The sequence below is a fragment of the Monodon monoceros genome, unplaced genomic scaffold, assembly GCF_005190385.1.
Source record: "Monodon monoceros isolate NGI ecotype Baffin Bay Population unplaced genomic scaffold, NGI_Narwhal_1 Super_Scaffold_10, whole genome shotgun sequence".
In the NCBI taxonomy this organism is placed as follows: Eukaryota; Metazoa; Chordata; class Mammalia; order Artiodactyla; family Monodontidae; genus Monodon; species Monodon monoceros.
The window spans coordinates 43,331,330-43,353,876 of NW_021703766.1; the positions used below are offsets into that span (position 1 = coordinate 43,331,330).

Here is a 22,547-nt window from a genome sequence, read left to right on the forward strand (position 1 = left end):
GCTTAACTTACTGTGTTTGGAGTCTCCTTTTTGCAGGCTGCAGGTTCGTAGTTTCTGTTGTTTTTGTTGTCTGTCCCCAGTGGCTAAGGTTGGTTCAGTGGGTTGTGTAGGCTTCCTGGTGGAGGGGACTAGTGCCTGTGTTCTGGTGGATGAGGCTGGATCTTGTCTTTCTGGTGAGCAGGTCCACGTCTGGTGGTGTGTTTGGGGTGTCTGTGGCCTTATTATGATTTTAGGCAGCCTCCGTGCTAATAGATAGGGTTGTGTTCCTGTCTTGCTAGTTGTTTGGCATAGGTTGTCCTGCACTGTAGCTTGCTGGTCGTTGAGTGGAGCTGGGTCTTGGTGTTGAGATGGAGATCTCTGGGAGATTTTCTCTGTTTGATATTACTTGGAGCTGGGAGGTCTCTTGTGGACCAGTGTCCTGAGCTTGGCTCTCCCACTTCAGTGGCACAGCCCTGACACCTGGCTGGAGCACCAAGAGCCTGTCCTCCACATGGCTCAGAATAAAAGGGAGAAAAGAAAGAAAAAAAGAATATAAAATAAAATAAAGTTATTAAAATAAAAATAATTAAGAAAAAATTTTAAGTATTAAAAAAAAATGAAAAAAGAAAAAAATGGACAGACAGAACCCTAGGACAAATGGTAAAAGCAAAGCTATACAGACAAAATCACACACAGAAGCATACAAATACACACTCAGAAAAAGAGAAAAAAGGAAAAAATATATATATAGTTGCTCCCAAAGTCCACCTCCTCAATTTGGGATGATTCTTTGTCTATTCAGGTATTCCACAGATGCAGGGTACATCAAGTGGATTGTGGAGATTTAATCCGCTGCTCCTGAGTCTGTTGGGAGAGACTTCCCTTTCTCTTCTTTGTTTGCACAGCTCCCGAGTTTCAGCTTTGGATTTGGACCTGCCTTTCCGTGTAGGTTGCCTGAGGGCGTCTGTTCTTCTCTCAGAAAGGACGGGGTTAAAGGAGCAGCTGCTTCGGGGGCTCTGGCTCACTCAGGCTGGGGGGAGGGAGGGGTACGGATGCGGGGCACGCCTACGGTGGCAGAGGCTGGCATGATGTTGCACCAGCCTGAGGCGTGCCATGCATTTTCCCAGGGAAGTTGTCCCTGGATCACTGGACCCTGGCAGTGGCGGGCTGCACGGGCTCCCAGGAGGGGTGGTGTGGATAGTGACATGTGCTTGCACACAGGCTTCTTGGTGGCTGCAGCAGCAGCCTTAGCGTCTCATGCCCATCTCTGGGGTCCACGCTGATAGCCGCGGCTCACGCCTGTCTCTGGAGCTCCTTTAAGCGGTGCTCTTAATCCCCTCTCCTCGCGCACCAGGAAACAAAGAGGCAAGAAAAAGTCTCTTGTCTCTTTGGCAGCTCCAGACTTTTTCCCAGACTCCCTCCCGACTAGCTGTGGCACACTAGCCCCCTTCATGCTGTGTTCACGCAGCCAACCCCAGTCCTCTCCCTGGGATCCGACCGAAGCCCGAGCCTCAGTTCCTAGCCCCCACCCGTCCCAGCAGGTGAGCAGACAAGCCTTTCGGGCAGGTGAATGCTGGTCGGCAGCGATCCTCTGTGCGGAAATCTCTCCACTTTGCCCTCCGCACGCCTGTTGCTGTGCTCTCATCAGTGACTCTGAAGCTCCCCCGCTCCGCCACCCGCAGTCTCCGCCTGCGAAGGGGCTTCTAGTGTGTGGAAACCTTTCCTCCTTCACATCTCCCTCCCACTGGTGCAGGTCCCGTCCCTATTCTTTGTCTCTGTTTTTTCTTTTTTCTTTTACCCTACCCAGCTACGTGGGGAGTTTCTTGCCTTTTGGGAGGTCTGAGGTCTTCTGCCAGGGTTCAGTAGGTGTTCTGTAGGAGTTGTTCCACATGTATATGTATTTCTGATGTATTTGTGGGGAGGAAGCGTCTTACTCTTCCGCCATCTTGAAGCTTCTCCCAGTATGTAAATTTTTGAGACTAGTTTTATCCATGATGTTGCATGTGTCAATGGTTCATTGTTTTTATTGTTGAGTAATATTCCATTTTGTGGATGTACCATGGTGTATCCATTTATCCATTGAAAAACATTTGGATTGTTTCCAGTTTTTAGTGATTATAAATAATAATATTATAGACATTCATGAATAGGTTTTTATGTGAACATAAGTTTTCATTTCTCTAGGCTAAATATAAGTGGGATTGCTAGGTCACATGGAAGTGTATGTTTAACTTTTTAAGAACGACCAAATTGTTTTCCATAGTGGTTTTACCACTTTGCATTCCCATTAGCAGTGTATGAGAGTTCCAGTTGTTTCACATCCTCTTCACTGCTTGGTACTGTCACACATCTATGATTCTGAAAAGCCCCAGTTTATAGAGACCAGTGTTGATATCTGTGTTTTGGCTGTTGTATATTACTTATAAGGCAGGGCATGACAAGTGTGGCACTATTTCTGGACCACAAATTAAGTGAAGATATTCAAGTATTATCTGGCAAAAATGTTTCAGGTTTGAGATGCACTATGCACAATATGATACTGGGGACACAAGAAGTGAGGCGACATGCTTGTTTGCATACACAGATTATCAGAAAATACATAGGAGTTGTAGGAACCATGTTTATAGGATGGAATTGATTTATAGTTGGACTGGAAAATCTCTAACATTATCTCCATGATGCTTGAATGTCTGATGTTGACTTTGATTGAGATAAGGGCAGAGGGATATATAAGGTGCTGTTTAAAGTTGAAAACTTCCTCAGAGACAGCCCAGAGTCAATTTGTTTACTCACATAAACGATTAGATAACCCAGCTTGACTGTGTGACCAGTGAACAGAGGGGCATAAAAGCCCTTGTGGGGAACTTCTGCCTTGAGCTCTCCCAGAGCCAAGATTCACACAGATCTTAGTGGTTCAGTCAGGAGGTAAGAGTGCAGTCTCTGTGTGAATAAGGACACTGGGGAGCTTGCAACTGGACTCCCCCCAACCAAATGCTTGCCTACCCTTTCTCTTGGTAAGCTGCATCCTTTACTTTTATTATTTATTTATTGTTTTGTGGTACGTGGGCCTCTCACTGTTGTGGCCTCTCCCGTTGCAGAGCACAGGCTCCGGACGCACAGACTCAGCGGCCATGGCTCACGGTCCTGGCCGCTTCGAGGCATGTGGTATCTTCCCAGACCGGGGCATGAACCCGCGTCCCCTGTATCAGCAGGCGGACTCTCAACCACTGTGCCACCAGGGAAGCCCCATCCTTTGCTTTTAAAGGAAAGCACTACACGTATATACTCTGTGGAGTTTTGTTAGTTCTTCTGAACTGATGAAATCTTTGCCCATGTTAATTCTCTTGTGTCCTATGACCTTGCAGTTATGTCTACAAAATACGAATTTTCAAATTAATTTCTATCTTGTATATATTTAGGAATAAGTGGACTTGGATTCCAAAACCATGTCCATTCCTCAGAGCTGCACAAACTTCACTGACCAAAAGATCAGTTAGATGAAAATCCTCATTTCATATATTTATCAATTCATAAAATAAGGACCCATAAAAATTAAAGAAAAAGAACATTTTCAACTTCTTCAAAATAAATCTTAACACAGGAGTCTGGAATATAGCCCAATCCTGTTTCATACCAAAATAAATCTATTGGACCTAATTTTCCTGAACGTTTGTTAGAAAGCAAAACTTCACTTAGGCTTTCTTCAAGGCATTCAAAGGTACCTCCTACAAGGATATGGCTGTACTTATGTCCGTTGGATTCTATATCTTGATTTCTATCTTCACCTTAGTTCATGAAATGACTCTGCACAGGATCTTTCAAAGATAGACTTACTTCTCTCTGCACTGTCCACAGCTGGTATTTTGGGGCTATTTTAATTTTTTTCGCAAAATTGGGAAGTATACATTTGCATTGGTAATCAAGTTGATGAGTGTAACTTACTACCAGAAAAGGAGAAAAAAAAAAAAGGTAAGGATGAAAAAAAGATATGTATATGGACTCCTCACTGAATTGTTATTTAGATATGTAATTGTAAACAAAAATTACAGTCCAAACTTCAACTGTATTTCAGGGCCAGTTTTTGCTCATGCCTTGATCACCTCGTAGTCACCACAATTTTGCTCATTGACCCTGGAATCCAAATATTCTTACCTTCATTTTTATAATACGGATACAAAGAGATTATTTTCCCCTTCTTTTAATCCATCAAATTTAATTTTAAAATGTGACCATTTAATTTTGAGGGTCAGAAATTTGAGGCAGCCTCAGCTGAGCAGTTCCTGCTTGGGAAGAGGGGAGTGGATCTCTCACGTAGTTCCAGTTGGATGTCAGAGCAGCTACAGTCATCTAAAGACTTGACTTGCCCCAGATAGCCCATTCATATAGTTGGCAGATGATACTGGATAATGGCTTGGTGCTTAGCTGGGGCTATTGACTAGGGTGCCTACGCATAGGCTCTCTAGCATCATGATCTCGGTATGGTTGGACTTCTTTCATGGAAACAGCTTTCCCCAGAGTTAAGAGTTGAAGCCTCATCTGTTCCCTTGTCAACCTTCCTTTCTTTAGTATGAATTCTTTGCTGTTGTATAGAGTGAGTTAGAACTAATCATTCTTACAGTCATTTCATTTGAAGTGTTCCCATCCATTGTGAATTCCCTGGTGTTGTAAGGATTTGAGCTATGGCTATAAGCTTTTCCATATTTATCACTTTTATATGACCAGTAAGATAGTATTTTATCCAGTTAGAATTCTCTAATGTTGAGCAAGGAAGATAGTAGATGCCTCCCTTTCTCTAGTATGACTTTGATTTCAAATAGGCATTCTTATGGGTAAAGGCAGTCTCACATTTATTACATGTGTCTGGTATTTAGGATTTGAGCTGTGGCTAAAAGCCTTTGGACATGCGTTATATTTGGATTCCCAGTTTTCACAACATTCATAGAGTTTCCCTGTAGTATGAATTCTTGGTTTGAACCATCACCATATTGATACTATTTACAGTTGTCTTCCTTCAGAGTGAATTATCTCATGTTATGAAAGTTATGAGTCGTTTGATAGTATCAACATACATATACCCCAGGACCCAGCAATTCCACTCCTAAGTATATACATGAGAGAAATGAATATATGTACACCAAAATATAAATACATTCAAAGAAGCATTATTTATTATGACCCTAAGCTGTAAACAATAAAAAAAGTCCATCGACAGTAGATTGGATAAATTGAAATATAATCATACAATGGAATTTTATACAGAATGAAAATAAATAAGCTTCTGCCACATGCACTAATGATGAGTTTTAAAGACAGAGTGATGGATGAAACAAGCCATATATGAAAGAATACATGTATAATTTACTTTATATAAAGGTTTATTATATGCAAAAACTATAACGTTAGAAGTTAGAACTGTGGTTAACACTGAGGAGGTAACAAATTTTATACCATATTTGCAATGAGAAATACAGTCACACCACCTTTCTTTTAAAGCAGTTCTGTTCACAGTGTGGTCCATGGACCACTGCCAGGCAGCCTACTGTTTATTACTGGGTCACAACAAGGTATATATTAAAATTTAAAATAAGCAATTTAAAATGTTTGTAGCAATTTGATAGAGGAATTTATGTCTGGTGAATCTAATAAAAATTTTATGCTTGTATTTTCAATGACTTTTATCATTTAATTTGTCCAGTAATTCCTTTTGTGTTTTATAGGCTAGCAAATAGTAGGTAAATATGTGGTACAGTACCTTAAACTGTTTAATATTATTACACTTGCAAGCAACATCATGTACAGGGTTTACTATGACTTTAAAAGTTTTCACCAAAAAAGTCACAGATTTTAGTGAATTCCCATGGTTTCTATCTTGTGAGTTTTCTGATGGACAATGAGGTTTGACTTACAACTGAAGAACTTTCCACATTCTTTACATTCATATGGTTTCTCTCCTGTGTGAGTTTTCTGATGGCGAATGAGGTTTGATTTCCTACTAAAGGCTTTCCCACACTGAGGACATCCATTGGATTTCTCTCCTGTATGTATTCTCTGATGAACAGTGAGGATTGCCTTCTGGCGGAAGGACTTCCCACATTCATTACAAATATAGGGTTTTTCTCCTGTGTGAATTCTTTGATGGAGAGTGAGGGTTGTCTTTTGGCAGAAGGACTTTCCACATTCATTGCAAATATAGGGTTTCTCTCCTGTGTGAGTTCTCTGATGTACAGTGAGGGTTGTCTTCTGGATAAATGCCTTCCCACATTCATTACATTGATATGGTTTCTCTCCTGTGTGTGTTCTCTGATGATCAATGAGGTATGACTTCTTTCTAAAAGCACTTCCACATTGAGTACATTCATAGGCCTTCTCTCCTGTATGTGTTTTGTGATGTCTAGTAAGGGTTGCCTTCTGGCGGAAGGACTTCCCACAATCCATACAAATGTAGGGTTTCCCCTCTATATGTGTTTTCTCGTGAAGAGTAAGGGCTGTCTTTTGACGGAAGGCTTTTCCACATTGACTACAAACATAAGGTTTCTCACCTGTGTGAATTCGCTGATGTTCAATGAGATATGACTTCCTTCTAAAGCTATTCCCACAGTAAGGACACTGAAAGGGTTTATCTTCTATTTGAGATCTCTGATGCATGATAAAAATGGACTTCCTACAGAGGAACTTCCCATATTTGCTGTATGTGTGGGCCTTCTTCTCCATATTTTGTTGGTGAACATTGAGATTTGACTTTTCGATGAAGCCTGTTCCATCTTTATTGTATTCAAAGGGTCTTTCTCCTCTGTGAGCTCTAGTATGTGTAAATAACATTCCTTTTATACGGAAGGGTTTTTCACATTCATTATGTTCAAATGATTGCTCTGGAGTTTGAACCTTCTGATGTTGAATAAGCTCTTGTTTACCACTCAGACTCCGCTCTGTTTGTTTATAGAGATTCACTGCAGTATGAATTTTCTCATGTTTAGTATTAAGGAGTGATTTCTCCCATCCATTACTCTCACCAAACTTCTCTCTTACAGGACTTATATTTCTAATGACTAATTCTGAAATATTTTTAAAAATCTTTCCATCAGGTTTATATTCACGTAGTGTTGTTTTTGAAATAATACGGTTCTTGCTGACAGTAAATTTTTTCCCCAAAATATTAGTTCTCTCCTTCATTAGCCTTTTGTGGTTGATGGATGCAACTGATCTAGAATGCCTGTCTTGGTATTCTTTGAACTTCACTAAAACATCTTCAGCCTTCCAATCTTCTTCTAGAAAAAATACAATTAACACCAGTAAGTCTTCACATAAACGTTATGGATAAGATATATATACAAACAACCCATGGTGGGACTGTCTATCTCACTACTGTAGTCTACAGAAAGGCCAAAATAAATTAGCTCTTGGAGGGAAAATGTATATAACATTAAAATGAGGAAAAATTGCCATAAGCAAACAACACTTATATCTTTGGGATGTTGTAAATATAAGCTACATTGAGCAGGTGTAATAAACACAAGGGCAAGTAAGCAGAAGATAAAGGATGGTGAAAGTGGGATTGCTCTTGGAATGGGCAGATTCAGAGATAATGGAGGGAGTCTATCAAGGGTACTAAACAGTAAGCAATGAAAATGTCCAGGTGAAGATGAAAGACTATATATTTATTCCCTAATGACTAAATAAGTGTTATAAAATACTTCCATGTGTTTCTTCCTCAATTGTATTTAGCCCACCCATGGCAAATGAACTTTCTTAGGACTCATTTCCTAGTGCAAACAGACACACTAGTCTATTGTCTAGACCCTAACTCTCCATATCACTGTAATTTTTTTCTCTTGAAAGGGAAGAATTGGGAAAACATAATTCCATTAGGAATTGTGAAATAAACCAGAGGACAAAGTATATCTGCAATATGAATATAATCACTGTTATGTTCTGACTGCTGCTACCATCAATGTATTCTTCCAGAAATGATCAATAACTAAATTCTCTTGACCGTCAATTACAACTTTTCCTCCTTTCAATTTGTTAAATTACTTTTTCAGTTTTAGGGAAGGATGGGTTCAAGTTTTCCTCCCAGTGGAGTAACATACCTTAACTCTGCTATTTCCTATTTGGGCTGTGAAAGATTGAATTCTTCAGTGTATATGTACAGAACTGATTGGCCTTAAAAACTATATCTTACTACTGTTGCCTTACCACCTCCCATATCTGGTGGGGCAATTTTAAAGATGGATTCATCTTACTCACGACTTGCATCTTATTTAAAACAGCCCTTTTATCCCATCAAACTAGACATTGAAAGGTAAACAGGTAATACTGTATCATGTATTTATAAAATGGAATACTTCAGTGAAATTTATACAATGGAATACCACTCAGCAATAAAAAGGAAAAAGCCTACTGATACATAATGACAAAAGGGATGAATCTCAAACATTTTTCAGATTTAAAGCTTTATACAAAAGAGTACATGTCGTACAATTCCATTTATGTGTAGTTCTAGGACATACAAAACTAATCTGTATCAATAATTGTAATTATACTGCCTTCCTGAGAATTCAACCACCTGCAGGGATATGCTACAATCCAATTTATCCAAAAGCCTTCACATATTCTTTCTACCCTTCAATGTCTATTTTGTCTGAAATTAGTATATAATTATAGTCTGGACCATCCATTTCAAGCAATCTTTCAACAACCTGCTATTTTCATATAAAATTATACGTAAAATGCTCAATTTGATAATAATGCCTTCCCAACTAACACTTATGCTCTTGGACATCAACATTTTATTGACTATCTTCTTCGAAACCTTCTGAGTATACATTAACACACTTATCAGTGGTAAAGAGATATGATCTTGACATGTATATCTAAAAAGAACTTACCATTAAATGATTTTTGAATGGATGAGAAATGTTTTCCTTGCATGCTACCACAGGCCATCAATCAAGTAACTATTGAATATCTAGCCTCTGCTACAAGCCACAGTAAGGAAAAGTAAAAGAGAGGACCTTATTTTGAGGGAATTGTTAATCAGATGGGAAGAGAGGCCTCAGATAAAACAATGTTGAATCAGGTAGGAAATTACTAGATCATATCAGAGGATTTGTCTGTTTGCATGTTTATAGACACTAAGTATAATGTGAATGCAGAAAAAAAGGAACTCACATGCTTTGGAGTCATCAAGGAACATTTCATGGGGAAGTGAAATTTGATCTTTTAATCAAAGGATATGTAGTATTGTGTGGTAAAGAATATATAATCTTGCCCAAAGAGAAGTCTGACGTTTGCCTTTGGATTCTGGGAGGTAATCTCTAAGTCCTTGGAATGTCATGCCTGAGAGGAGTATTAATTGCCTGAGAGCCTTTGGCCAACCAGAAAGTAACAATGTGATTTGGGGGGGGTGGTCTTTGAGTCACACCAACAATGTGATTGAGAGCGGGGGGCTTTGGGTCACAGAATATTAGCTCAGTCTCTTAAGGGGCTAGAAACTTAGGTCAGCCACATGGGCAGTGAAGCATGCCTATGTGATGGAGCCCTAATATAAGCTTTGGATAATAGACTTGGGTGAATCTTCCCTGGCTGGCAGTATTCTATGTGTATTGTCACAGGGAAGTAATGCTGTCCATGACTCCAGAGAGAGGACTACTAGAAGCTCTGTGTTTGGTACTTTCCTGGACTCTGCCTTATGTGCTTCTCCCCTTGGCTAATTTTAATCTGTATTCTTCTCTTACAAACCATAACTGTGAGTATTATAGCTTTCAGTAAGTTTTGTAAGTCCTTATAGAAAACTATTGATCCTAACGGTAGTCATGGGGACCCTTGAACTTACAGTTGGTATCAGAAGTGAGGGTGGCCTTGTGTGTACTACTGTACTCTCTTACTTTGTAGTTGGCTAACTTTGCAAGTATCCCTATGGTTATACGGCAGCTCTCATATAATGAAAGGTCCAGTTGTGAAGAATAAAATCAATTCTATTGAGTACATTTGGGAGACTCGAACAGACGTTAGCAGGAATTCTTAGTCAAAAAGAGAAATACATGTGGAATGACAAGATGGGATATTATTCTGTCAGCCCTTGAAATAGAAGGGATTTAAATTTCATATAATAAGTGATATCTTTTTTGCATATTGACTGAAAGAAAACTGAAAGAACTGGAAAATAAATCATGGCAAATCCAAATAGTAATTACAGCAGCCCACACCTGAAATAACATGAAATAACATGGCTCTCACTTTTGAAGACGTCAGTGGCAAACAAGAATATGAGAGGATGTAAAGATATTTCATGGAGTGAAATAAAACACAAATTGTGGAGAGATAATTTTTAAAATATTGCAGAGATGATGGAATCAACCTGATGTTACAAGAAACTGACTACAGGAACAAAGGATATACAAAGATAAGATAAAGTTAATGACTATTATTTCTGAAATATCAATAACCAAAAGGATGAGACAAGTGACCCTATATTGCTGTAGGCAGATTAAAATATACCAGTAGAGGGCTTCCCTGGTGCCGCAGTTTTTGAGAGTCTGCCTGCTGATGCAGGGGACACGGGTTCATGCCCCGGTCCTGGAAGATCCCACATGCCGCGGAGTGGCTAGGCCTGTAAGCCATGGCCGCTGAGCCTGCGCGTCCGGAGCCTGTGCTCCGCAACGGGAGAGGCCGCAACAGTGAGAGGCCCGTGTACTGCAAAAAAAAAAAAAAAGAAAAGAAAGAAAAAAAGAAAAACCAAAAAAATATATATATACCACTAGAGTCCAAGTGGGAGAAATGGGCTGAAAATGGCTATTTGAAAGCCACTCACATAAAATAAGGAAATCACAACTTGAGAATGGATCAGATTATTACAGTTTACATGGCTTTTATAAAGACAAGAACTGAGGATGAAGAAAGATTCTTTAAGGATACCGATGAGAGCCTACTGAAATAAAATCCATTTATTCAACAAATATTTATTTTGTCAGAGGGAAGAAAAGCAACCAAGATGAAAAAGGCACTCAGGAACGTAGGATAAGTTTTTCACCCAAATCAAGGTGGGTACATATCAGGAATCTGAGCACTATGTTATGAAACACGGAGATTTATTGGGAAGAAATTTACTGAAAGAAGTGATACTGAAATTATCACTTTAGTCCAAGGCATATGGATTTTGAAATCCGACAGTTGGTCTCACAGTGAGAATGGGATGTGAGACTGAGTGCAGAAAACAAGTAGAAAGGAAAGGAAATGAAAACTAAGAGGAAGATTAATATTATCAATGATTACCCTTTTATATTTTGGATAGATTTAAGAATGCATATAAATAGGAGACTATCATAAAAGAAGAAAGATAAAGAGCTGAAATGTTAAAGAAAGAGATGAAAAGCAAGAAGAAAGGCCTAAACTAACAGTTTCCAAGAGACCGTTATGGGAGGTGCAGTAAGTCAAAAATATTTTTGTTAGTAATAACACTTCAGGGGGACTTCCCTGGTGGTCCAGTGGTTAGAACTTCACCTTCCAGTGCAGGGGGTGCAGGTTCAATACCTGGTCGGGGAGCTAAGATCCCACATGTCTTGTGGCCAAAAAACCAAAATATAACACAGAAGCAATATTGTAACAAATTCAATAAAGACTTTAAAAATGGTCCACATCAAAAAATCTTTTAAAAAAAAGATAATAATAACACTTCATTGGAACTTCCCTGGCTGTCCAGTGGTTAAGACTCCGTGCTCCCAATGCAGGCAGCATGGGTTCAATCCCTGGTCAGGGAATTAAGATCCCGTATGCTGCACAGTGCAGTCAAAATAATAATAAAAATAACAACACTTCATTATTAACAAAAATAATAGTATTTTAAACTGTGTTCTTATTTGCATTAGTGGGGCAAAAGCACTGGTGGGTGTCTCATGAAATTTTAATTTATAGAGGTGACTGAGTGATGACACAGGGAGGCTAATGCTATTAAAAGAAAATTTTTTATTACTTACCTTTCCTGAGAGGAGGGGCCATGCCATGCCATGCAGGGCTACATGGGGAAGCACCAGCTTTGGTCAGGAGGCAGAAAGAAGCAAGGGAAAAGTGTAGGCCAGAGCCTTTACTGGGGCTTGCTTGCATGGGAAAGGCAAGGCAGGGCAGGGGAAACAGCTTAGGATTGGCTAGTTTGAAGAGTGTTGGCAGGTTATGGGTTATAGGAGAGCTCTCCAGTTGTCTGGTACCTGGTCCTGGGTGATTTAGGGCAGGGTAAGTATTGGCTTGGTGTCTGTGAGTTAGATAAAGGAGGTGGTTGAGGATATGGAGTGGGGATTGGTTGATTTGTATATGAAAGGTGGGCTCACCAACAAGTTGTTTGTTTACTATCTCTAGAAATTGGCTAGCTCTGGGAAGGGCAATCTCTCCTCAGCCAGTAGGACTCCCCAAAGATGTCAAAACATAAAATATAGAAAATTTAAAAATGATTGATACGGTGGGTAAAATGCTGGCACATTAACATATATCAAAGCACTGGCACCAATCTATAATAGTAATTGCTGCATTTCTAACTACCACACACTCGCAGGAAAAAAGTTTCACTTAAGACTTTTTGATAGAGCAGAAAAAATTCATTAATTTTATTAGATCTCCACCCTTGAGTACATATATTTTCAATATTCTGTGTGATTGTTAAAGAATTATGCATACAGCACTTCTTTTGCATACCAGAGTACAGTTGATCTTTAAATAACATGGGGAGTTAGTGGCGCCAATCCTCTGCACAGTCAAAAATCTGCATATAACTTATAGTTGGCCCTCAGTTCCTCCATATCCACAGTTCCACATCTGTGGCTTCAACCAACTGTGGATCGTGTAGTATTGTAATATTTGCTATTGAGAAAATTTGCATATAAGTGGACCTGCACAGTTCAAATGCATGTTGTTCAAGGGCCAATCATATAATGTATTTTGTGAGGAAAAGTGCTGGTGTAATTATGTGAGTTGAGAACTAAATATCTACATTTTGTGGAACAGCAGTTTTACTTGAAAAAACACTATTATTCAGATGTGGGTATCTGGTAAACATTTTCTTGAACAATGTGAACCTGTCTATTCAAAGAAAACATCTGCCAATACTTGTTACCTAGGATAAAAGAAGTATAAGTCATTATGTTAGAAAGCTTGTATTTGCTACAGTGAGCTTGTCAACTTCCCAATACTTAAAAGACTTTTATAATGAGATTGCTGGTGATATTAACACATGTGGGCTTGGGTTTTTTAAAAAAATATTGATATGGAAATGTGTCAAAATTTGGCAGACCTGTATGCACCAGTGAATTGTTACTTTCAAAATGACCAATACATATTACAAAACAATGCATGGGTAAAATATTTAAATAGACCATTGGATTTTATGTAATAGTCTACAAAAGTTCATTGTTATGATTTCAGATTTTATATTGCAACTAACTGTTTAGAAATAACCAATTGTTAAGTGGCAACTAACTACTTAGGAACTACCAATTGTTAAGTTTGGGTGTAGTATTAATGAAGAATATCCATGACAATCTAAAAAGGTTTTTAAAATACTTCTCTTTCAAACTACATATACGCATGAAGGAAGATTTTCTCCATATATTTTAATTAAAACAACATATTGCAACAGATTAAATGTAGAATCAGATGTGAAAATCAGCTATCTTTTATTCAGCAAGACATTAAATAAATCTTCAATCATGTAACAATGCCCCTTTACTCACTTTTCTCTTTTGAAAAATAGTTTTTGTTGGTAAAAATATGATTTTTATGTCAACATGTAATGACTTTATTATATTTATATTCTTTTTAAATGAAATAAATGAATATTTTAAAATGTGTTTTAATTTTGAATAGGATATATACACATTCACAAAGTTCTTTTGATTCTTAATAATTTTAAGAGTATAAATAAGTCTTGCAGCTGCATGTGAATCAATGAAGTTAGAACACACCCTCACACCATGCACAAAAATAAACTCAAAGTGGCTTAAAGACTTAAACATAAGACACCATAAAACTCCTAGAAGAGAGCATAGGCAAAACATTCTCTGACATAAATGATACCTATGTTTTCTTAGGTCAGTCTCCCAAGGCAATAGAAATAAAAACAAAAATAAACAAGTGGGACCTAATCAAACTTACAAGCTTTTGCACAGCAAAGGAAACCATAAAAAAAACAAAAACAAAAACGAAAAGACAACCTACAGAGTGGGATAAAATATTTGCAAATGATGCAACAGACAACGGCTTAATCTCCAAAATATACAAACAACTCATGCAAATTAACAGCAAAAAAACAAACAACCCAATTGAAAAATGGGCAGAAGAACTTAATAGACATTTCTCCAAAGAAGGCATACAGATGGCAGTAGGCACTTGAACAGATGTTCAACATCACTAATTATTAAGAGAAATGCAAATCAAAACTACAGTGAGGGGCCTCTCTGGTGGCGCAGTGGCTGAGAGTCCGCCTGCTGATGCGGGGGACGTGGGTTCGTGCCCCGGTCTGGGAGGATCCCACATGCCGTGGAGCGGCTGGGCCCATGAGCCATGGCTGCTGAGCCTGCGCGTCCGGAGCTCCACAACGGGAGAGGCCACAACAGTGAGAGGCCCGTGTACCACAAAAAAAAACAAAAAAAAAAAACAAAAAGAAACCTACAGTGAGGTACCACCTCACACCAGCCAAAATGGACATCATTATAAAGTCTACAAATAACAAATGCTGGAGAGGATGTAGAGAAAAGTGAACCCTCCTACACCATTGGTGGGAATGTAAGTTGGTACAGCCACTATGGAAAACAGTGTGAAGGTTCCTCAGAAAACTAAAAATAGAATTACCATATGATCCAGCAATCCCACTCCTGGGAATATACCCGGACAAAACTATAATTCAAAAAGATACATGCACCCCTATGTTCATAGCAGCACTGTTCACAATAGCCAAAACATGGAAACAACCTAAATGTCCATCAACAGATGAATGGATAAAGAAGATGTGGTACATGTATACAATGGAATATTACTCAGCCATAACAAAGAAAGAAATAATGCCATTTGCAGCAACATGAATGCAACTAGAGATTATCATACTAAGTGAAATAAGTCAGAAAGAGAAAGGCAAATATCATATGACATCACTTATATGTGGAATCTAAAATATGGCACAAATGAACCTGTCTACAAGACAGAAACAGACTCACAGACATAGAGAACAGACTTGCGGTTGCCAAGGGAGGAGGAGGAAGAGGGATGGAGTGGGAGTTTGGGGTTGGTAGATAAAAACTATTACATTGAGAATGGATAAACAACAAGATCCTACTATATAGCACAGGGAACTATATTGAATATCCTGTGAAAAACCATAATGGAAAAGAATATAAAAAAAGAATGTCTGTAGGTGTATAACTGAGTCACTTTCCTGTACAGCAGAGATTGGCACATTATAAATCAACTATACTTAAATAAAAAAAATTTTTTTTAAGTCCTGAGACTAAAAAGTTTGAGAACTGCTGATTTAGACATTCAAAATTCTGGTAATAGCAAAGAAGTTTGTATCAGAACAACCTTCCAACTGATAACAATGATAACTATGGACCAATTATAGAAGACCAACTTGTTTGAAGACACTAAAGAATGATCAAAAGCAGGCAGAAACTGGAATGGATACAACCTTTGAAAGAAAGAAACCATACTGCAATAAGATCTCCTTTTATCCAGGTCTTCCAATGTGTGCCCTGGTAGTTCATGCAGCACACAGGGGATAGATCTCAAGGAGAAAGCAGGAGCCATCCTGTGCAAAAGAATCAGAGATCAGAGTTCAGGAGTACCAGAGTGGCTGTAAATTGAGGACAGAATCCAAGGATGAAGAAAGCATAGAAGGAAAGCCCCAACGTTAGCATAAACCCCTCCTCAAAACCTTGGTTAACTTCATTTCTACAGGGTAAGACTAGAAGGAGCATAAAGGGGAAAGAAAGCTGGAACACTGAAAGAACTCAGCAGAGATTTCAGCAGCTACTTAACTCTGCAAAAACAGTTTTAAATTCCAGTCCTGTGCCAAGTTAGAAGAACCTGGTTAAAACTTTGGTCTTTCTACTGAAATCCCAGAAGGGCCATGTATTAGGAGTAAAGGCTGCATCCCAGGACTTAGAGGAATACCATAAAACTAAAGGCAAAACTGAAACCGAAATAGAAATAATCTGAACAACTTAAAAGCAACCTGACAAAAGAATCGACATGAGCCTCCAGTAACTTAACCTCCTGTAAGATTAAAACTCAGCAATCTTCAGAGGAAGAAAAAGGATCCAGCAACTTCACAACATGTTATATAAAGTCTTCCTGAGAAGAAACAGGAAAATGTGACCAATAGGGAAGATAAAAACCATTCAACAGAAACAGACTGATATATGTCCCTATGTTGAAATTAGAACTATGATAAATATGTTTACAAATCTACAAGAAAAGATGGAAATATGGGTGAAGAGATGGAGTAGTCAGGAGGCATAAAGAAATGCAAACTGAAAAAAAACCCAATAGCTGAAATATAAAATTCACTGGATGGGTTTAACAGCAAATAAACGTAAGAGAATAAAGAATCAGTAAACTTGAAGTCAGGTTCACAGAAACTACCCAAACTGAAAGAACTTTTAAAATCCTTAGTGAACTACAGGGTAGGATGAAATGATTTAAGATATAATTGAGAAAAGAGCGGGAAAAAAACTGTACAAGTACAGACCAAAATTTTCCCAAATTTTATCTAAAACAAGAACTCTGTGAACTTGCTAAATTCACTTATTAGTTCTAACAGTTCTTTTCTTTTAGATTCCTGAGGATTTACTATGTACACAATCATGTCACTTACAAATGAAGATAGTTCCCTTTCTAATCTGAAGCCTTTTAACTTCTTTTTCTTGCCTTATTGTACTGACGTGTTCTGTATAATATTTAATAGAAGTGGTGATAATGGTTATCCTTTCTTTGTTTTTGTTCTTAGAGGAAAAGCATTCAAGCTTTCACCACTGAATGTGATGGTGGCTATGTTTTTCAAAGATATTCTTTAGGAGGTTGAGGAAATTCCCCTGGATTGCTAATAAATAGATTTATAATAAATATAAGTTGAATTTGATTATTTTCCTGCATTTACCGAGATGATTGTGGTCTTCTCTCCTTTTTATTTTTCTATACTTTAAGTGGTAGCTTATATCCTTGAGTTTCAACCTCTTTTTATCTTTACATGGTGAATTATATAGTTTTTTATTTTTAATTTAATTAATTAATTAATTAATTTTGGCTGTGTTGGGTCTTTGTTGCTGCATACGGGCTTTCTCTAGTTGTGGTGAGCGGAGGCTACTCTTTATTGCGGTGAGCAGGCTTCTCATTGCGGTGGCTTCTCTTTCTTGTTGCAGAGCAGGGGCTCTAGGCGTGCGGGCTTCAGCAGTTGCAGAACACAGGCTCAGTAGTTGTGGCGCATGAGCTCTAGAGCACAGGCTCTGTAGTTGCAGTGCGTGGGCTCTAGAGTGCAGGCTCTAGAGCGCAGGCTCAGTAGTTGCAGTACACAGGCTTAGTTGCTCCGCAGCATGTAGGATCTTCCCAGGCCAGGGCTCGAACCCATGTCCCCTGCATTGGCAGGCAGATTCCTAACCACTGTGCCACCAGGTAAGTCCCTGTAGCTTGTTTTTTTTTTTTTTTTTTTTTAGCGGTACGCTGGCCTCTCACTGCTGTGGCCTCTCCCGTTGCGGAGCACAGGCTCCGGACGCGCAGGCTCAGCAGCCATGGCTCATGGGCCCAGCCGCTCCGCGGCATGTGGGATCTTCCCGGACCGGGGCACGAACCCATGTCCCCTGCATCGGCAGGCAGACTCTCAACCACTGCGCCACCAGGGAAGCCCTAGCTTGATTTTTGAATTCCAAATCAACTTTGCATTCCTGGGATAAACTCCTTTTGGCTATGTGGTATCATCCTTTTAAAATACTGCTAGATTCAGTTATTTTTTTAGATTCAGTTTTATAATATTTTATTAAGGATTTTTATATCTAGCTTCATGAAGGATGTTGCTGTGTAGTTTTCTATTCTTATAGTGCCTTTGATTGTGGATAATGCTGGTCTTATAAAATGAGTTGGGAAGTGTTCTCTCCTACTCTTATTGGTTGGTATAAAATTGTTTGTATATTCCCTAATGGTCCTTTTAATGTCTGTAGGATCTGTAGTGATGTAGCCTCTTTAATTTTTGATATTGGTGATGTGTCTTCTATTTTTTATTAGTAATATAGCTATGGTTTATTAATTTTATTATTTTAATGTATCAGCTTTTGGCTCCACTCATTTATTCTTCTGTTATGTATTTCATTGATTTCTACTTTAGTCAATTTTTTCCTCTTACTAACTTTTGAGTTTAATTTACTTTTCTTTTTCTAGTTACTTAGGGTGACAGTTTAACCCCTGTTTTAGGCCCTGATTTAAAGAAAAAAAAATTTTTAATGCTGCTATAGTTGCATCCCACACATTTTGATATGTTGTCTTAATTATCATTCAGTTCAAAATACCTTCTAATTTACCTTAGGATTTCTTCCTTGCTTCATGGGTTATTTGGAAATGTGATTAATTTCCAAAAATTTGGGGAATTTAGAGATACGTTTTTGATTTCTAAATTAATTCTACTGTGGTCAGAAAATATACACTATGATTTCAATTCTTTTTAATTTATTGATACTTGTTTTTAATTTATTGATACATATGGCCCAGCATATAGAGTCTATCTTGGTGAATGTTCCATGTAAAATAGTCTATAAAGATTAACTAGGTACAATTGATTGTGTTTCAACCCTTCCATAGCCTTATTGATTTTCTTTCTCTTTGTTCCCTCAATTACTGAGGGAAAAGTATTTATATCTTAAGCTATAATTATATTGCTTCTTTCAGGGAGCAAAATTGGTTCTGAAGAAAATGAAAAAAGAAAATCTTACATATTACTATGGTTTGTGGCCCTCCAAAGGGCAACAGAACATAGATTATTGTATTAAAATTTCATGGGGGGGCAATTAGAAAGAAAATCTCTAAAAAGACTTTTTAGGGTAGTGAAAATGATAAAAAGCTGAGAAACACTGAAGTATTTTGAAGCTGTTACAGTTGTTATGACCTCTCAATGAACTGTCTCTCTTTATCACTGTAATATTCTATTTTCTGAAATCTACTTTGATATATGGCCACTCCCATTTTCTTCTTAGTGTTTCCATGTGTAATAGAGTCAGATTCTATTTTTGATGTCTTACTGCTGACAACTTCCTAGACCCACTCCCTTTTTTTCCTCTCTTGCCCCACACCTGGGCAAGCCAATCAGAAACCTTGCATATTCTCTCTGTTGGTGCTGGCAGGAAGTTTAAACCATGCAAGCCCTAGTCTATGTGTAGAGACCTGACCTTACCCCCCACCAAAACACAATAAACACCAAAGCCAGACACCCCTCCTTGCTCTCTCAAGCCATTTTAGGACCAGCTTGGGAATCTTCCCTGCTCTCCCTAGAAAGCCTCATTATGTGAGATTTCATTCTTGACATCTGTCCCAAATTTTGGGTGAGTGGAGTGGGGGATGATCTCATCCCCACATAGGGCAATCGCAAGGCAGTATGGTACATATTTTTTCATCATTTTATGTTTCACCTACCTGTGTCTTTATATTTTAATACATAGGACATAGTTGGGTCTTTCTTTTCATTTCAGACACTGAACAGTCATCTTTAGAAGCTTCTTTTAGTTTTTATTTCGATCTTTGCTATCTTGTCTCATTATGTTCACTTTCAGTTTACATCCTTGATGATACTCAAGTCATTTATAATGGCTGTTTTAACATACTTGTGAGCGAATTCCATCACCTCTACCTTTTTTAGGTCTGTTTTTATTAACTGCATTTTTTTCCTATTGAATGAGTTTTTTCCTGTTTATGGGTCATATTTTCCTGCTTCTTCATATGTTTAATAATTTTTGACTGGACATCAGACATGATCAATTTAATGTCGTTGAGTTTAAGATATGGTTGTATTTTCATAAAGAATATTAGTCTTTTTTTTTTTTTTTTGGCATTCTGTGGCATCCAGAGTTGCACCACTAGGACCTCCCTTCAAAAAGAACTTACCATTCATGTGCAAGAATGGTTAGCATCTTCAGGATGCTCTTCAGATTTTGAACCAAGCCAAGGTCTCCCCAGGGAATCCCCACCAAATCACTGAACACTGAGTGGGTACTAGAGGGTGGCCATTTCTGTCCATTAGGAATCCTCTGATGAACAGTCTTTGCTTCAGAGGAGTTAGGTTGGTTGAGACTTTGTCAGATCTACATAATGGTCTAAGGCTCTCCCTGCCCAATCCCCTTTTCTTCCACATATCTGTATCATGGTCTGATGGCTTTCTGTTTCTGATCTTACTTCTTCCTTTATCTTTCATAGATGTCACCTCTAAGAAATGTATTATACTCCCAACTCCAACTCAGCATCTCCTTGGAGGACCCAACAGGCACACAGAAGTTATTTTTGGATTAGTTTAATCCTTTTGATGCTTTAATTTAAGCCCTTTTATGACAAATCTTGCAGTCTTTAATCTATTGCTCCATTTATTAGGTGTGACCTTTCTAGGGTGTCTATCTAATGTCCTATGTATTAACAAGTTCTCTCCACTCTGGCTGAAGGGAAATAAAATGATTCCGGGTGCAGCAGGCTATGAGAATTGTTTGTCTCACAACACTGTTGTAATTGTATTTTTCTTAGAACATTTCCTTGACTGGTCTCATGGGGTTTCACCTACCCATGTGCAGACTTATCTTTAGCCAAGACTCAAGGGGAACCTTTTCAAGATTTGGGGAACTCTTTCTCTGCATAACTCCCTCTTTTGGAAAGTGTGTCCTGCAAATTCTAGTCACCTCAATTTCCTTGAATGCCAGTGTTGGTCCCCTAAAGTCAGTAAAACTGTTCTTTCTGGATTCCTCTCTCTGCACTGCAGTCTGGAAGTTGCCTTCAAATGAAAGCCTGGAATGAGGTAGGGTGCATCTCATTTATTTCTCTTCTCTCAGGAATCCAGGCCTGTGCTGCCTGTTGTGCAATATCTGAAAATAGTTTTGTCCAGTTTTCTAGTTGTTTCCTGTAGTAGTATAATTCTGGACTCTGTTACTTCCTCAGGGCTGGAAGCAGAAGTTTTGAATTATAAAAATGCAGGCCCAAATGGCTTAATAATGGTTTTCTTCAAACATTTAAGGAAGCAACAATGCCAATCTAACAGAAATTCCATAAGAAAGTAGATGAAAAGGAAACACCCCCAGTTCGATATGGCTGACACAATTCTGGATACAAAAACTTTTCAATGACATTACAAGAAAACTACAAACCACTATCCTTGGTAAAATCATGCATTTAGCTTACTAAAATATTAGCAAACCAATTTCGTCAATCTATAAGACAGATAATGCATCTTGTCCAAATGGGGTTCATCCCAGGAGCACAAGGTTGGTTTAAAATACAAATTAATCGGGCTTCCCTGGTGGCGCAGTGGTTGAGAGTCTGCCTGCCGATGCAGGGGACATGGGTTCGTGCCCCGGTCCGGGAGGATCCCACATGCCGCGGAGCGGCTGGGCCCGTGAGCCATGGCCGCTGGGCCTGCGCGTCCGGAGCCTGTGCTCCGCAACGGGAGAGGCCACAACAGTGAGAGGCCCGCGTACCGCAAAAAAAAAAAAAATAAAATAAAATAAATCAATGTAATACATACAGTAACAGATTAAAAAGGAAATATCATATGATCATCTCAACAGATGCTGAAAAAGCATTTAAGATCAACATCCATTCATAATTAAAATTGTCCAAAAACTAGGGAAGAAAGAGAACTTCCAGAATCTAACAAAGAGCACTTATGAAAAATATACAGTTAATATTAAGCTAAAGAATGAAATATTAAATGTCTACCTTCTAAATTTAGTGAACTGCTAAGGATGCTCACTCTCACTACCTCTATTCAACGTTTTACTGTAGATCCTGGTCAGTATAACAGGGTAAGAAAAAGAAATGAAAGCAATAAAGTGTGCAAATGTAGAAGTGAAATATCTTATTTCAAGAAGGCCTGTTTTATGTATAGAAAATCTAAAAAAAATAACAAAACAAATAAAGAACAAGAGTAACAACAACAAAATTTAATACCATCAAAAGAAATATGCAAAGTCAATATCTAAAAGTCAATTGTGTCTACACATATTAAGAACAAGCTGGAAAAAGAAATTTTAAAAATCTCATTATTTACAATAGCAGGAAAAATATTAAAAGCTTAGAGATAAACTTAATAAAATATGTATAAGACCTCTATACTAAAAATAATAAAACACTGCTTATGGGAATTAGAGAAGCTAACTAAAATATTAAGATATAGTATAGTCATGGACCGAAAGACTCAATATTACTGAGATGTTATTTCTCACCAATAAAAATCCCAGCATATTTATTTAGAGAAACCAAGATGGTACTGGCACAAAAACAGAAATATAGATCAATGGAACAGGATAGAAAGCCCAAAGATAAACCCACACACATATGGTCACCTTATCTTTGAT

At 38.2% G+C, this 22,547-nt stretch overlaps 1 protein-coding gene across 13 annotated transcripts in view; it reads right to left on the reverse strand.

The window, feature by feature from the left end:
• Window positions 1-5,160: 5,160 nt before the first annotated feature.
• Window positions 5,161-22,547, reverse strand: part of ZNF382 (zinc finger protein 382) — a 53,110-nt gene continuing 35,723 nt past the window's right edge. For 12 of the 13 annotated variants that reach the window (XM_029212428.1, XM_029212448.1, XM_029212412.1 and 9 more), the window contains one exon: window positions 5,405-7,244. In XM_029212428.1, coding sequence (XP_029068261.1) covers window positions 5,824-7,244 — 1,421 coding nt within the window. In that variant the 3' untranslated portion in view covers window positions 5,405-5,823. Of the gene's footprint in view, window positions 7,245-22,547 lie in introns of all 13 variants that reach the window. The other variant, XM_029212480.1, reaches the window with a different exon arrangement.